The sequence below is a fragment of the Equus quagga genome, chromosome 7 (assembly GCF_021613505.1).
Source record: "Equus quagga isolate Etosha38 chromosome 7, UCLA_HA_Equagga_1.0, whole genome shotgun sequence".
Classification (NCBI taxonomy): domain Eukaryota; kingdom Metazoa; phylum Chordata; class Mammalia; order Perissodactyla; family Equidae; genus Equus; species Equus quagga.
Window position 1 is genome coordinate 129433325 of NC_060273.1, and position 17087 is coordinate 129450411.

The 17087-nt window shown below is 38.6% G+C and overlaps 1 protein-coding gene across 2 annotated transcripts in view; it reads left to right on the forward strand.

The window, feature by feature from the left end:
• Positions 1 to 358: 358 nt before the first annotated feature.
• Positions 359 to 17087, forward strand: part of WDR41 (WD repeat domain 41) — a 53757-nt gene continuing 37028 nt past the window's right edge. For both annotated transcript variants that reach the window (XR_006889337.1, XM_046666117.1), the window contains exons 1-4: positions 359 to 626; positions 3006 to 3121; positions 13578 to 13626; positions 14887 to 15018. Coding sequence is in view for 1 of the 2 variants with exons in the window: in XM_046666117.1 (XP_046522073.1) it covers positions 576 to 626; positions 3006 to 3121; positions 13578 to 13626; positions 14887 to 15018 (348 nt within the window). In the remaining variant the exon portion in view is untranslated. The remainder of the gene's footprint in view (positions 627 to 3005; positions 3122 to 13577; positions 13627 to 14886; positions 15019 to 17087) is intronic.

Below are 17087 nucleotides of genomic sequence, written 5' to 3' on the forward strand. Positions count from 1 at the left end.
CCGAATCTTTCAGAGCTTCAGTTGGATGAACGTAAAGCCTCAGCACAGTATTTGGTGCTACAGCACACAGTAAATGTTGGCCGGATTCATTCTGGTGTACGCACGTGCCACTGGATTAGTCGGAATGCAGAAGTCTACGGAAGCACACCTCCCGCCAGCTCTTTAGGAAAGCCAGCGGAGGTTTCCTGCTCCCCCAGCCAAGCGAAGGATGCAAATACCATGTCAGAGGGAGGGGACTATTCTTGGTACCTGTTTGCCCGCCAAGCTCCACGTGCTGCGCCAGGCGCGTCCACCAGGGGCCGCTCGAGCTACCCACGCTCCGCGCCGAGCGGGCGACGCCCCCGCGCGTGCTCACTAGCTTTCGGCGGCTGCTCCCGGGGCGGATACCCCGAGCCTCTGTGGCTCGGTACGGCAAGCCCTTTGGGGACAAAAACCTTCCCTCTTCCGTGGGCAAACCTGGGGCGGCCAGCATCAGCATCTCTGTTGCGCCGCTGCCCCGGAGGCAGGAGGGGGCTGACCCGGCGCGGAGGTCGGGCGGCCTGGGGCCTGGGGCCTGCGCCGCCGCCGCTGCCCGGATGTTGCGATGGCTGATCGGGGGAGGCCGAGAGCCGCAGGGACTGGCCGAGGTAAAGCCCGGGCGGACCCTGCGCGCCCCGCCGGGCTCCCGCTCGGCACCGCAGCCCCCGGGCGGGCGGGGCCTCTCCGCGCAGCCCCCGGCCCCGGGGCGCTCGGGCCGCTGAGGGTGAGGTCCCGGGCTCGGGAGGGAGGGAGCCGAAGCTGCGTGGTCACCGCGCACGGGGACGCTCGCTGCTCCTCTCGCCTCTTGACCCAGCCTCGTTTCAGTGAAGTTTCTGACTCGCTGGAGACAATCGAGTGGCCGGCAGCTTTCCACTTTTGGCTTATTTGAATTGGTGTCGCTTCCCAACATCAGCTGTTGCTTGCTCAGGGAATATAAAATTAATTTGATTATTTATCCAAGAACTAAAAAGATAGAATTATTTAAAAAAATTAATAATTGCCTTCAAAGTCAAGAAAATGATTTTCTAATTAACTGCTATTTTTGGTTCCATGGTTACCGCTTTCTTCACGGGCCTGAATAATTGAATAGGCTGTAATGAGATTCACATTTGAAATGTTGCGAATAAAATAATTTTGGAGGCTTAAAAGTGTTGGGGTCTGGAATTTAATTTGTACGCCACCCAGCAGTAGAGTTTGTGTTGAATTCCCTTTTATTTCTCATAGGAAATACTTGTTTTGATTGTTAAAAATAAAAAACTTGGATCGCTGTGAGTAAGCACCCTTACTTCTCAGTTTTAACTTCCTCATATCTTTGCAGTTGAGGCTTATTGTCTATTTTTTTTTAGAAAAGGTATTTTTTATTTCGAATTAGGTTTATTTCAGATAGACTGAAACCCTAAAGGTTATAGAAGAATTGTGGAAAGTTGAGTTGTCCGTAAATGATACATATGACAGCTCTGCATTAAGCCGGTTATTTGCCGGTCCTAGCGTTTCATTAACTGACTCAGCCGGGCCTGGCAGGCTTTCTTTTGGGGGAAGTGGTGTACAATTTTCAGGTTGCTCACTTTTGCTTTTCTCATCAGAGCTGCTGCTAGAAGGGAGATGGGATGAACAAAAAAGTACTGCTTTGGGGCTCAGTGTTTTGGAAAACAGGCAGTTGTACATTTCTTCATGGAAAAGTCCTTCAGTTGTATAACTGCTGTTACACTTTGTACACTATCAGAACCAGTGATTTTTCCTGATTTATGCAGGCACTTTGTATCCAGGCTTCTAGTTTAAGCCCTGTCTCTTTTCTGGAATGATTATGCCCTTTAAGGGATGTTGGGCAATGTCTGGAGACATTTTTGAGTGTCACGGTTTGGGGGTTGGTGGGGTGGATTTCTGTTGGCATCTAGTGTGTGGAAGCCAGGGATGCTGGTGAACATCCTACAGTGCACGTGACAGCCCTCCACGACAGAGAATGGTCTGGTCCAAAATGTGAGGAGTGTCAAGTTTGAGAAACTGCAGTTTAGAGGTTAAGAACAAAGGTTTTATCATGAAACAGTGCTGGGTTTGACTACAGACATGGGGTTAGTTAAGACCTACCTTCAGAACTGTTGGTGAGTTTTATGCCATAGGTGCTTTGCACAGTGGCTGGTTTGTGGGCTGCTACCTGGTACTCTGTAAATGCCAGCAGTTATCTTCATCAATATTATTGTTCAAAGTTGAATTCATTGACTAAATGGTTTCGTTCCTTCCTTTATTCATTCAACAAACCTGTATTGAGTGTCTGTAATGAGCTCGGCACTCTTTTGGTCTGTATTGTATTTGACCTGTGGTTTTGTTTCTGCCAAGTTCTAATTGAGAGACACCCATTCTAAAATAAGGAATTGAATTGGCCCATGAATTTTTTAGGGCAGGTTTACTGAGGTATAATTTCTGTAAAATAAAATTTACCTTTTTTGTAAATTTACTGTGACTTGAAAATACTAAAATTTTTGTTGTTGGTGGTGGTTTTTTTTTTACAGTAACATTGGATTATAACATTATATAGCTTTCAGATGTACATCATAATATATTTTGAATTCTGTGTAGATTATATCATGTTCACCACCCAAAAACTGGTTATACTCCCTCACCGCTCATGAGAGCCTAATCACTCCTTTTGCCCTCCCCACTCTGGTAACCGCCCATCCAGTGTCTGTTGCTATGTATTTGTTTGTCGTTTTTATTTTCTACTTAGGAGTGAGATCATGTGGGAAAATACTAAAATTTATAGTGTGGATTCATGTAGGAGAAATGTTTTATGTTAAATTGGCAGTTAGTTGATATTAGGGGGAATAATCCGTAGTATTAGAACATGATCTAATTATAACTTTTAAAATCTTGTGTTCTTAGATGTATCCCATGTAGTTTATTCCAATACGGTCTTTTATCATAATTCATTTTCTCTCTTTCTCTCTCTCTCTCTCTCTCTCTTGTTTTTACCTTTTTTTTTCCAATTCAAGAAATCTCCTTTGCAGACAATAGGTGAAGAGCAAACCCAGAACCCCTACACTGAGCTGCTTGTCCTGAGAGCTCATCGCGATATTGTGCGGTTTTTGGTGCAGTTAGATGACTGCAGGTAAGAAGCTCTGCTTGTCCAGCTGACTACTGTTCGGAAAGAGTTTTTAGGGAATTTTATATGAAAAACAACTTCAAAATTAACTCATCCTCTATAAAGATTTCAAAACTGATCATTAGTAACATTTAGGAAAAATTGACCTCTGCCTCTTGATGAAGTATCTTCTCAAGTCTTTTTTGCCCCAAAGTTAGGATGTCCTATCTAGTGATTTGATGGGCATTTATTTGTTTATTTTTGAGTGCTCAGAAATGTTCTTGTTAGTTTAGAGGGAGTGTATGACTTGAAAATTGGGGTAGAAGTTATAACCGTGTGTTAAGGTGGACCTAAATTTGAGAAGTAAATATGGGAAATGTTTAAATATCAAGTACCTACCAGGAATGTGCTATTTTTAGTGGAATGTAAGGTAAGTATTTATTCTGAATTTTTTTTTATTGATGAAACCCCTTTAAAATGAACACTATTCTCCACTTCCTTGCTACCTTGTGAAATATTGTGTTTAATATATTTGCAAATGAAGTGTGTAGGTCTTAGGGCTGTAGATTTAGCTTATTACTGATCTGTATATCTGTTTATTAAGCTCTTATTCAACTATATGCTTCTCCTTTGTAGCATGTATCACAGTAACAGTCACACAATTAATTGTGTAACTATTTAATATTTATTTTCCCCTCTAGAATGTAAACTTCATGAGAATGGGGCCTCTGTTTTCTTACTCAGCACAGTACCCTTAGTACCTGGCACAGTGCCTTACATGTAGCAGGTAATTAGTAGTTGTTAAATGAGTGAGTGACTCCCCAGACTATTAAGTATACATGTTGCATGTCGTCCTGACTCCCTAATCCCGCTGCCATTGTCCCTATCAATTCTTCCTCTATCATCTCTAATTTTTCTCTTGCCTTTCATTCTGTCCTTTTTCACTCCCTTTTTGACTTCATAGGTGACTGTCCCTAATGCTGACTTGCACTTCTGTTGTCCATTCACCTTGTCTTCTCGCTGCGTCTCTTATGTCCTTGCTGTTTAGTGGCCTTCCCCCTTCCCTAGAGTTAGGTCAGACTTTACAGGTTAAGGGCGTAGTCCTGCGCAGCACTGCCCTCACCTCAGTCACCAGCTGCAATTTCCAGGGTCCCCAGGCCACCCATACTTCTGACTAGCTGGCGACAAATTCCCACTATCCTCTCAGGTTTGATAATTTGCTAGAACGACTGACAGAACTCAAGAAAGCACTGTACTTATGATTACAGGGTTTTGTTTGTTTGTTTATCAAGGATGCAATCAGGACCAGCCAAATGAAGAGACACATAGGGCAAGGTCTGGGAGGGTCCCACATGCAAAGCTTCCCTGTCCTCGGGGTGCTCACCCTTAAGCACATCAGAGTGTATCACTAATGAGGGTGCTCGCTGGAGCTCTGACTGTCTAGAGTTTTTATTGGAGTTTCATTACATAGTAATGATTGTTTGAATCATTTGCTCTGTGACTGAACTCAATTTCAGGCCTTCTCTTTCTGCCCCAGATTTGGAGGTCAGGCTGATAGCCCAGGCTCAAAGCCTCAACCCTTTAATGACATGGTTCGTATTTTCCACATGGCCAGCCCCCATCCTTAAGTTGTGTAGGGGCCCACCATGAGTCATCTTGTTGATGACTCAGGTGAGGTCTGAGGGGTCCAGCTCCCTTCTGGACACCATGGACAAAGTCTAACCAGATTATTATACAACAACATCCTCCTCAACTTTTGCTTGAAAAGATTCGCCTCTTATATTTATTACTAGCCTGTCAACACTATTCTCCTCTTGTGATGTGAGCCAACCAAATCATAGTATGTTAACCATAGATAACAATCTTTAGCGTTTTTAGTAATATTCCTTGTTGCTATGTCCTGAGAAACACTCTATTTATTTGTTTAGTCAGTCAGATCTTTGAAACTAAACGTTTCTGGAAAGATAGGATATTTGGACATCTAAAGTTTTGTTGGACCGTATTTTACCATAGTAAGTTGCTAGGTAGGTTAAAAAAGACCGAAATAATTCTTTAGACCATAATCACTAATATTTGGGCCTTAGTGAATTCTCAACTCATTTTGTCTAAGAAAGTTAAATAAAAAATATACAGTATACTCTCAGGATATGGTCTTTAAATTTTTATACAGATTAACGGTTACGATTCCATGTTCATTGCTATCTGTCCTCTGAAATGTCCTCTTAGCTATTCTTATTACATAGTTAGAAGAAAAATCTGTAGAAAAGACCATCTTGTCGAATAATGATCATTGTACAAATGCTGGTACTGGATTACTTTTTCCCCACAGTGGTGCTCGTGTACACTTCAGTTGTTCAATGATAGAGTAAATGTTCTGTAAACAGTAAAACATTATAGATGAGTATATCAGTTGTCTATTGCTCTGTCACATATCCCTTCAAACTTAGTGGTTTAAAACAACCGCTGTTTATTTAGCTCACTATTTTGCAGCATGGCAGTTTGGGCTAAGCTCAGCTAGGTGAGGTTTTCATCTGTGCTAGGATCAGCTGATCATGGGTAGGGTGACTTGCGCATCTGTGGTCAGCAGGTAGATTGGTTGGGGCTGGCTGGCTCACAGGGGGCTCAGCTGGGATGACGGGAGTCTCTCCATGTGGCTGCTCAAGTGCTTGCTCACATAGTGGTAGCAGAGTTCTAATACCAGCAAAAGGGCAAGCCCCAGTGTAAAACTCTTTTCAAGTCTTTGCATCATGTTTGCTGCTGTTTCAGTGGCCAAAGCAAGTCAGGAGCTGGCACACATTTAGTAAGTGGATAAATAAACCCTGCCTCTTGATGGAGAACAACTAAGTCCTATTGTAAATGATGGTGTATGTAGGGAGGGAGAATAATTTACAGCCATGTTTGCTGTCTGCCACAGTGAGTCTAAATGTCTAGAAGAGATGAAAAAGTCTTTTTGGTTTTTGCAATAAAGTGAAGATATTACTACATGAATCATGTTTAATTTTATGTACTCAAGTCATTACTGTGTCAAAATTTACATGCAGTCGGGTATGAAGTTTTTCAGTCAATCCCAGACCTGTAGAACTTTCAATCTGTGTTTTGTTTTAAAAAATTTGATTCTGTAGTGTACTTAAAAAAAGTAACTGAAAGAGTCATTATTGGTAAGAAAGACATAGAAAAATCTACAAACTATAAATTTTTATTATGAATAGAATTAAGAGCTCAACCTTTCCATTCTTAATTTAAAAGTTTGGAATTATCTTTACCTTTACATATGTAAATTATTTATACATTGTCAAATTACAGAAATACCTTTCCAGTTTTAAAATAAATGTTATATTGTTATACTTTTCTTGTTTTTATTTAGTTTTTGTAGATGTTACATTCTGATGTTTTGGTCAGCTGTTGTAATCCAGGTTTCACGCTTCAAGTCTTCAGATAATATCATTTTATTGAGAATTTGGCAGAGGGATTTTCTTGTTTTCTTGGTGGCTCAGCTAAAATCAGTGAGTGGAAAATTTTCTCAGATTGGTTTTTGAAGATACCAAATAAATCCTATATAACCTAACAGACAGCTGCCTTTTCTTTTCTTCTTTAGTATTTTTTGAACACGAAGTGAGGGTCATATTGATTGGGAGATCACTAAAGAAGGGTAAGCCTCAGCAAGAGTCCTCCAAAAAATGGACTGTGCTAAAATTGCATGTAATACTCCAGCATTTGACACATTAAACTAAACTGAGTTCATAACACATTTTAAGAATAGTTTTCTCTGTTGCTCGTTTGACCATTCCTTGCTCCTCCAGGAAACAGACAAGGTTATGTAGGATGGTGATCACGACTGGAAAAGAATCAGGTGACCCATGAAATGCCAGACTGGAGAACAAAATGTGCCCTAGGATGGCTGGTGAAGCTGCACATTCACAGGAAACTAAACGAACTCAGTACAGTTCGATAAGTCACTAACAACAAACAGTGTGTTATACCTTGAAGAAAATATTCTTAAGCTAAGAATATTTCTCACTAACATTCAGAGACTAGAAATCTGTAGTCAAGAGGATTTAGATTCTCCTAACCCCTGGGTTCCCTGGGAAGCAGACACTAAAATGGAATTAAGCATGCAAAAGATTTATTAGAGAGAAACGCCAATAAGGGGGAAAGGGAGGAAGCGGGACTGGACCCGGGGAGCTGCTGCAGACTGTGGCGCAGATCTGACAAGTCTCTGTGAGGCCCTGGGGAGCTCTGGGGAAAGAACCCCCCTGTGGAGGAGTCCTGCGATGAACGGAAATAACTAGGACTTTTCCCCTGCCTTGTCTGGTCTTGGGGTCATCCAGGAGCGTGCCCCTGGCTTCCACCACCCTGCCTAAGTCCCAGCGGCTGGGGCAGCTGAGATGGTACGACTTTGGCTTGAAAGCTGAAACGGACCCTGAAATCACCAGCTGGAGGCAGACGGTCACGTCCCCCTTGGCTGGGGGGCTGGTTCTCTCTTGAAGGGGTATCTGCAAGTCAAGATCTCTGCTGCCTTTCCTAGAGAAACTGTAGCTTGGGATCAGTAATAATTGATGAGAGGAAATTTCTCTTTATAGAAGAATTCAAGCTAGGAAGAGTCGTAGAATCGGAATATTGTAATGTTGCGATCTCTGATAGAATAACACATTTGGGCAGTGGTTATCAATGGCTGTTAACATCACGAAAAGAAGACTGCCGGGAATTATATTTCCTGGTGGAGTATACAAACTGCCTATGAGACGGTCTTATCAAAAAGTCAAGTTTGCATCCAAGTAAGTCTCTAGATCTATTAGTTTACCAGAAATACAGGGGACAGAGGTGCATGTTAAATGACAACACAGGAAGGTAGCTAGCAGAATTCAGACTGTGAGAGCTCTTAAGACCAACATGTAATTGCAAGGGAAAAAATATATGGAGAAGGAAACAGAATAAGAGAAACTTTAGAGATGTATCAACCAGTTCCAACGTATGAACCTTATTTAGATCCTGCTTCTAATAAACTTTAAAAGAATTGTGAGACCATCAGAGAAATTTGGTCGCTGACTAGGTACGTGGGGACATTAAGGAATTAAATATTAACTTTAGTTGTGATATATAAGAGTCCTAAGAGATACATACTGATGAAATACAGTGACTGGAATTTGCCTCAAAATAATCTGTGGAGGGGGCACTGGGTGTGGTGCGGATGAGACAGTGTTGGCCATGAGTTGATAATTATTGAGGACAGATGATGAGTACCTGGGGATTTTTGTTACACTGTTTCCACTTTTATATATATTTAAGTTCTCTGTAATGAAAAGTTTAAAAATAATGTATAGTTGGTATGGAGGAACTAAAAATGCCAATTTAAAAGGTATTTTCGTTTCAATATAAAATAAAACTTTCTTAGATATTATTAGATGCAGGAATCACACAGGTGAACATGAACATGTCAGCTTAACAGAGTGATAACTGGCAAAAAGCTGGATTAAAGGATGTGGCTTCAATATATGACCACAATGGGTTTCCTGATCCTGCACCCTGAGTTAGGGACAGTTATTCACTGAATTGCTGGCCCAGCTGGACACCTGCGAGCCTCCCACTCAGTTGTAGGCTTACCTCAAAAATAAGAGCAAACCAAGATGTTTGCTCTCTGTGAACAGACAGATCCTCAGGGGAAACCCAGGAGGGTCTGAACTGCGCCTGCTCAGTTCGTTCTCTCAAACTCGCTTCTTAGATCAGCGGGCAGAGAGGCCAGGGATGTCTCTCTAGTAGAAGTTCCTTCACAGAAAGGAAACTCGCGCGAAGGGGATTGGAGGTTTCCCCTGATAGAAGTCACAGGGATTTTTTGGTATCTAGTACTTGTGAACTTGGTGAGTAGTTTAGTTTTCTATTTGTGATTTGGGGGAGGGGAGAATTTATTGAACGTTTCTACCTTTGCAAATGACCGTGGGAGCTGTGGAATCTTCCCACCTTCATACTGTTTGTGAGCTGAAAAAGGACCTTAGGTATTCAGATATTAGAGTTGTGTTAATATATACATTTTTCTTAATCAAGGAAAAATAATTTTACTATTCCTGTAGCTCCATTGAAAGAATCAGTGACGTCAGCGTCGATGACTCCTGAGAATGCTTTGAGGTTCCCTTCAGTTTCTCTCAAAGTCTCTATCTACCTACTTCTCTAATTTTCTTCAAGTAGTTCTAGCATACGAGATAAGTAAACATCTATTCTAAATGAAAAATTTGTTGTTTTCCTACTTTGTCTGTTTCTGGTGTTGTATTATTCAACTTTACTTTATTGTAAAAAATATATGCTATTTTAGTTGCACCGTGTTTTAGAAAGTTCTTGTGGATTAGGTGGGAATTAGTAAACCTAGGGATTTTTTGTGTTGCCGGAACAATGTTCTATTTTTATTTTTCCAGTGCTTTCTGGTTATGTAGATATTGAATACAGGGAGGTTTATGGGCCTTAATTTTTATTATGTTCTCTAAGGTTATATTTGAATCTGTAGCAACTTTGACTTAATTGAAATAAATTCACATGAGTAAGAACTATTAAATAAGCACGTAGGTAATGGACATAGCACTTACTTGTGAAACTATTTTGTTTTATATCTTTGTGAAACTTTGCTGTACTTTCAGCTCACAGTTGACAGGAATGAGAGTACTTTCTCTGAGATGTTCAAAGGGAAGTAGTCTAAAGGGAGTGATTTCTATAAATTGAAATGAGTGTAAGTGAGAATTCTCAGTGAGTTCAAGATCTGGACCCACCAGCATCACTTAGTAATGTAGACTGAGCTCTTCAAGGGCAAGAAGGATCTTGTTGATCTTTACTCTCAAGAGCAAGCATATAAATATAAAAGTTAGTGCTTAATATATAGTTAGTGCTTAATAAATATTTCTTGGATTAATGCATGAGTGAATCATCAACTCTCACAATAAATGTAGTTCTTATAATTAGGGGAGGAAAAGGTGGAACATTCTAGAAGCTCTGCTATAGGTCTTCACTAAACCTTGTTAACCTTTTTTTCATGCTTATAGTTTTTATTAGTCATTCAATTGTATAGTCTCAACAAGTATTTTTAAAGACTTGGTTTCAAGTTAAGAAGACTTCAAGGTTATGCATAGGAATGGGATAGGAATATGAAAAGATAAAAGAAATTAATTTTTGTGTGGTGGGATTCTGGGTTTTAATTTTTCGAATTTCTATTTTGTTATGACATTGATACATTAATAATAAAAGGAAAAAGTGAGGTTACATTAATATTAATTATTATTAACTATTAACAAATCTATTTTACAAAGCCCTTGAGACACTTAAATGTTTGCTTATTCGTTCCTTTAGTCATTGAAAAAGCATTTCTTTAGTGCTTTGAACCTGCCAGAGATAATCAGAGATTTGTTGGTCTAGAAAGCTCCCTATTATGAAGATCAATTAATATGGCAATTGCTATACTTCATTGATTCTAAGAAGCCTATTTTTACATCTCTAAAATTTGGATACATCATGTAATTGATGGTGTCTTTCAGTTATAATTGGCAGCATTTCCCCCAATAGTACATAATAGAATGTCTTGGAATTGATGATGTCTTAGATTTGGTGAAATACGGTACATTGCTAAACAATCACTAAATTTTAAGGTCTTGAGGAAAGAACCACATGTAATTGATCTTAGCATTTCCCCAACACCTAGTATGAAATCTCACTAAATACATTTTGTGCTAATCAGTAAAAAAGCATTTCTTCTAAAACCTTATCTTTAGACTTGAATCTTTGGATTCTATTAATTTTGAGTGTTTAAAAAAATTATTGTATGTATATAATTTTATGGTAGTATAGCCACTGTTCTTCCTTCCATTGAATAGCTTAAACCTTATTGGCATTTTAATTACTCCTTTTTTATACTTCATTACTTCTTTTAAGCAATTACCGTGTATCTTACTATTAGGAATTCTTGGGTTGAATTTTCATTTCTGATTTGGAGATGGCTACGGTGTGTGCTTGACATCAGGATAAACTGATTTAGTTTAGGGTAAATTGATAGAGTGCAGCTAGTTTTCTGTTATCCACCCTAGTAGAATGGATAACTGTAATTTGTGAATGATCTCCCAATCCTTTGTTAGTTATTTTATGAGAGGTGCTAATATGTAGCAAAGCTATACTGATTTGCATTTTAAAGCTTCACGTTTCCTATTTAGAGGAGGTAGTAATGAATACTGAAATCACAGAAAAAAACCAGGGCAGCAATAGAAGATATAAGAGAATTGAAAGGCATTAATAATCCACCAAGTGCGTAATTGACCTCTGAGTAATAAAAAACTGGCTGTGATTTCATGCATTACTGTTGAGCATTGTTTAGATTTAACTTTTGTTCGCTACTGATTGAATTAAAGTTTGAGGTGAAATGCTCTATATCTCATTTCTAAACTCAATGGTCCCATCATCTCTCATTGTGAACTCATGAGATTCAGACATGATAAAACAATAATGAGAAGTTAAAAATCAGGGTTAGAAAAAAGTCTGTATTTTAAACCTGCAGTCTTCTAAAAGGGAGAAAAGCAATTATAAGAGTTTCAAGAATCAATAGAAATTGATGTTTTATACCAAAGAAAACTTAAGACCTTGAGTCCTGCCCTCCCCACTATCACTATACAAATAAAAAGAAATCAATAGGCCCAGAAACGTAGCTATTAAAGATTTACGCCCGGCAACTACTTTTGATACTCAAGGCATTGTTTACTCTTCCAATTCAGAAAATGTATGTAACTAAGCATAATAAATGATATTTTTAATTTAAAAATGATTTTCTTTTTAATCTCCAGAAATATTTCATTTTGCAAAAAGAATAAATGTTAGACCTGGATTTTAAACAACTCTGATTTCTAGCTTGTTACCTAACAAGTTTTAAAGGTCCTTTCTGTTGAAAAGATATGTAGTTCTATATTAAAAACTTATTAACACATTTTGTCAGACTGTGTTTCATCAAAGTCTCATCTCCTGGATAATCTTTTAGCTCCTGCGGTGGGAGGTGTAATCCGAGGGTTTCAAAGTGGGAGCTGAGTGTGGGTGTTGTCCGAGCCAGCGAAGACCACAGTTACATGTGGGATTTTGAAACTGAGCGTGAGAAATTTGAAACTGAAGCTCAGTTTGGAGCGTTAAGGAAAGTACTACAGGATTGAAGTGGTGAGATTTTATGTATCTCATGTAGGGGTAAACTTCATTAGAACACATCCTGTCAGGAACAAAGTAATTTTTGTGTCCTAGTGTATCAGTTCTCTACTTTTCCCCAGTGATGCATCTGTGGCTGACACTCTTTACGTTAATGAAGACATTCGAGGCATACCCAGATTTTGTGAACCCCCGTCAGACTTTCAAGGAAGTACAAGTCCTCCAGATGCCGCAGCTACTAGTGGAGTATCCTCATTAATGGCTGTTGACTACAAGTGGCTAGTTATATGCAGTTCATAGCTGGCTCTCTATAATACCACTTATTTCTCTTCCATTCAAAAAAAGCAAACCTTGAATTCAAGTGAATGAAAGTGATATGGGAACAACTTTAAATTGATTTTGATTCATTAAAGAATCATTTACAGACTTGGGTACTACATTCTTAATAACTGATTACTTGACATGCTTGCAGTGTGATCGCTGTGCATCCCTGTGCTGGGATGCTGCTGGAGAACAGTGCTTTCTTGATTTTATTATAATGCAGTCCCTGTGGTGAATAATCCTGTACAACAAATTATTTTTTGATAGTGTTTGTGTCGTAGGTTTTTTCTCTGCTACAAAATGCAGATGCTTGTTCCTTTACGTACAGTGAGTGGGAGGTTAAGAGGAGAGAGAAGCTATAACTGAGTTCATCACAGCTCTTTTCTCATGCCGTGAGACAAGCTTTCCTTTACCTCTCTGCATTTCAAGCATTTTCACTAAAAAATACACAAAATAAAAACCCTCCAAAAAACCCCCAAACCTTCCAAACCAAGAACACAGTCTTTTTGTGGAAAGACCAAAGAGCCAAGAGGAGCAAAGGAGAGAGCTTGGCTTTCAACAGCAGAATTAAAATATCTTTACAGAGAAAATAATGGAAATAATGAACTTCCCCAAGGACACGATGCCTTGGTTCTACTCCTGGATTATCACTTCCCGTCAGTGACGCTGTTCCTCAGCTTGGTTTCACGTCACTTAAGTCAGGGCTTAATCATGTAATTTTAAAGCAAGGAAATACATTAAAGATCATTTATAGATCCCCTCATTCTAAACATTTCCAGCAGTTTATTCATTGTAACTCTGTATATGGTCTTATTTATCTTTGGATCACCAATACTTGGCACAAAACCTAGAAGGTATTCCATAAATATTTATTAAATTAGCTTAAAGAAATTAGTCTGCATTAATATTAGTAAATGGAAATACTATTAATAAGATCTGATATTTCTTAGTAATCTTAGATTACTTAAATATGCCAAGTGATTGTTTTTCTTGACCTTTTTTCTCTAACCAGATTTGCATCTGCTGGTGATGATGGAATTGTAGTTGTGTGGAACGCTCAGGTGTGTATTGGTTCCGTGTGAACTGTGTAGAGACCTGACCGTATAGTTGAGTATGTGTCCGTAAGCACTATCTGGGGCTTTTCTTGCATATCAGCAGACTGAGACTAATACTTGAAAAGGGCTACTTAGCATGAATCCATTAAAAGTGGGGACCAATATTTCATAATAGAGAAATTAATAGTGAATACTAATATATAGAGAAATGTACCATATATCTTATATTTAGAGAAATATAATAGAGAAATTTTTAAGTGATTTTTTTCCTGAGAAGCAAATGCCAAACTATGAAAATTTTGAGTCATATTGAACAAAATTTAAGTTATTAGCAACTATGCAGTGATTCTGAAAGTGAATCAAATGTTTTTTTGTGGGAGACAATTTCTCTTTCAAAATTGTATGATAGCATAATATAACATTCTTCTCATGTTTGACTTTAGTAGTAATGTAGTAAAAGGCTTATTTTTTCACAAATATTTAAGACTTCACCAAATTTCTCCAGGGCCTCTCTTTCTGATCCTTTGATACTCAGATTGTTCTCTTCTGAGGCATTCTCCTCTTCTTGCCCTCATTTGGATTGCCACTGGTCTGACTCTGTCAGGTCCTCATTCCTCAGTGGCTTTGTCTGTGAGTAAAGCAGTTCTTTAATGTTACGTTCACCATGTTTATGAAATCCTGCCACCTTGGAAAGATTCGAGATTTACATTGTATTTTTGTGTGTTTACTCCTTGGGAAATCAGTGAGAGACTGATGAATGAGGACGTTGGATGGGCGGGCATAGCTGTTGGTGTGAGGGAGAGTGGGAGCCTGACTTTATGAGTGGTTCATGTATTACTGCAGACAGAGAGATTTTGTTGTCATGCTTTTATTTCCTTCCAGAACTTTGTAAGTGTGGAGACTTAGATAACAAACACTTGGATAATGAGCACTCCCTATTTTTTTCCTATTGATTAAGTTACTGGTATTTTTATGCTTAATTTGTACAATTATATTCTTAAAACCAAATAGAAAGCATATCCCTTTACACTTTTTATAAAAATATGCTAAAAATTAGTATTTTCTATTAGAGAATAATTAAAATTGTTTGTGGCTACTCTTTCATCACACGTTTAGATTCTATTTGATTGCTCAAAGTTAAATTATAAGATCTAAGCGATTTCAAATGGGGTGTATTTTCTACATGGTGATTCTTCTTAATGTTGTCATTTAAGATAATTTAGGTTGTGAAATATGAGCCTATTAACTTTTTTATTGGTATTTCAGACAGGAGAAAAACTTTTGGAACTCAGTGGACACACTCAAAAGATAACAGCTATTATTACATTTCCTCCCTTGGAAGCTTGTGAAGAAAAAAATCAACTGATCTTGACAGCGTCTGCTGATAAAACAGTTATTGTATCCTTAAATGTAGAAGAAAGTGAAATAGCTGGAGTGACCCAGGGGACCAGTACCTACATTAGTCTTTAGCCTCTTGGGGCCTGTGTGTACTTTCCTGTTTTACCAAATATGATTTGTTCTAGCCTTCATAAGATAGTTCTGAAAAGTATTAGCAGCTGAAAAGTATTAGACTGGAAATAGCAGGTTACAGCTTCTTATTGGTGGATACCCCATGACTGAAGCTGTTCTCTCTAGGGTTACTGTTGTATCAAGTTCTATAAAATGGAGGAATGGGAGAATGTGGGCTTAAAAATTATCTCAGTTTGCTTTTCAGTTTAGAGAAACAAAGATGAGCTGGACTGGACAATAAGTCACACTTTTTCTGCTCATTGTACAGCGATAGAAACTTGAGGGCCCCAACCCAGAAGAACCTTCTGAACCTTTGAGCCTGGCCGAAAAGTGAATTACCATCTGCTCAGTGTTTAGTATTAAGATTTAGTGTTTAAAAACAATGTTAGAAAAGTAAATTCCCTTTTTTTCCACTCATACTTTTAGTTAAAAGTTTAAGATGTAACAGCAATAGAAAGTTTTATAAAGAGTTTGTGTGCCAGGCATTGTTCTCTTTTACATATATTGATCCATTTAATCCTTATAAGAAGTGTTTTTGTTATTCTCATTTGTGGATAAGAAAAGAAAGGCACAGAGAGGTTCAGTAACCTGCCCAAGGTCGTGCAGCCGGGATGGGGCAGAGGCAAGGAGGCTGACTGCAGAGTCACAGCTCTGAAACTCTGTACAATGTGGCCTTCGTGAAATGTTCTCCTTAAACGAATGCAGCCCTTTAATATTTGTGTGAGGAACTGGACTCGTGAGGGCCATGGCCAAATGCTACACATAACTGTAATCTTTCATTACTTTGGTTTTTTAAAAAGATATCATAGATAAGCTTTAAAAAGCATGAGCTTCCCGAGAGTTCTGTTCAAATGGCTCCAGGCGTTGGGGAAGGAAGTTTTGGAATAAACCCGAGGGAGTAGGTGCTTCTTCAGCTTCTAGGAACCAAGACATACTTACGGCACACTTTGAGTGAGCTCATCAGCCATGGTGATTTCTACACAGTTTGCCAATAGGTGGCAAAATCTCAAGAAAAGGTTTAAATAAGGATTGACTATATTTTGTGATGATTACAATATTGCCTAACAAGGGCATAAAATTCACTTGTGTTTGGGTCAGAGTGGCTTTATTACTACTGCTCCATTGAGGCAAATATTTTATGGACTAAAGCTCTTTTTTGTTTGTGTGTTTTCAGTATCAGTATAATCTCTGCAAAAATAGAATATAAAATGCTTTCTTTTCCATTTCTAAGGTACTATAATAATATTTCGAGGCAATTACTAGAATTACTGTTGCAGTGCCGAGTGGAGTGGTGGGACAGATCAGTGTACACTTGCCCTGTGAGTGATGGGCTGGAGGCCCCTCCTTTGCTCAATGACTTTTCTGGTCAAAATTAATTCTAGGCTGCTTGGTTGGCATTTCCTTTGACTCAGATGGATTCTGAATTTGCTCTGCTTGGGCCTCACTGTTAACTAACTTCATTAACTAAAATGCTGAGGGTGGATATTTTATTTTTGTCAAGTGATAGTCTCAAGAGTCCATATGTACATACATATGTATTTCTATATATTCCATATATTTGTATGTAAATGTATTCCCAGACACCATGTAAAGATGTATATCTTACCATAGCAAATGATGTGAGAAATGTGAAAATCATTGTGCTCCTTAAGTCAAGCTAACCTTGGACATTTTGTGAGAGGTCCCGTACTTATTTTAAATAAGTATACTGGTAATAGGAATACGCTGTTTTCTCTGAATCAGGATCACAGCAGTAAATCCTGTCATGCATGTTGTGGGAGCTTTCAGTAAATGTTAATTAATAGACGTAATAGTTTTTAGTATAGATACTTTATGTTCAATGTTTATTAGATTATGGTCGACTATTTTGGAGAATAAACCTTAAGCTTTAAACAGTTGCACTATTTATTGTGTATACAGATTCATATTTCAGACCACTCATTCTGTTAGCATTTTCC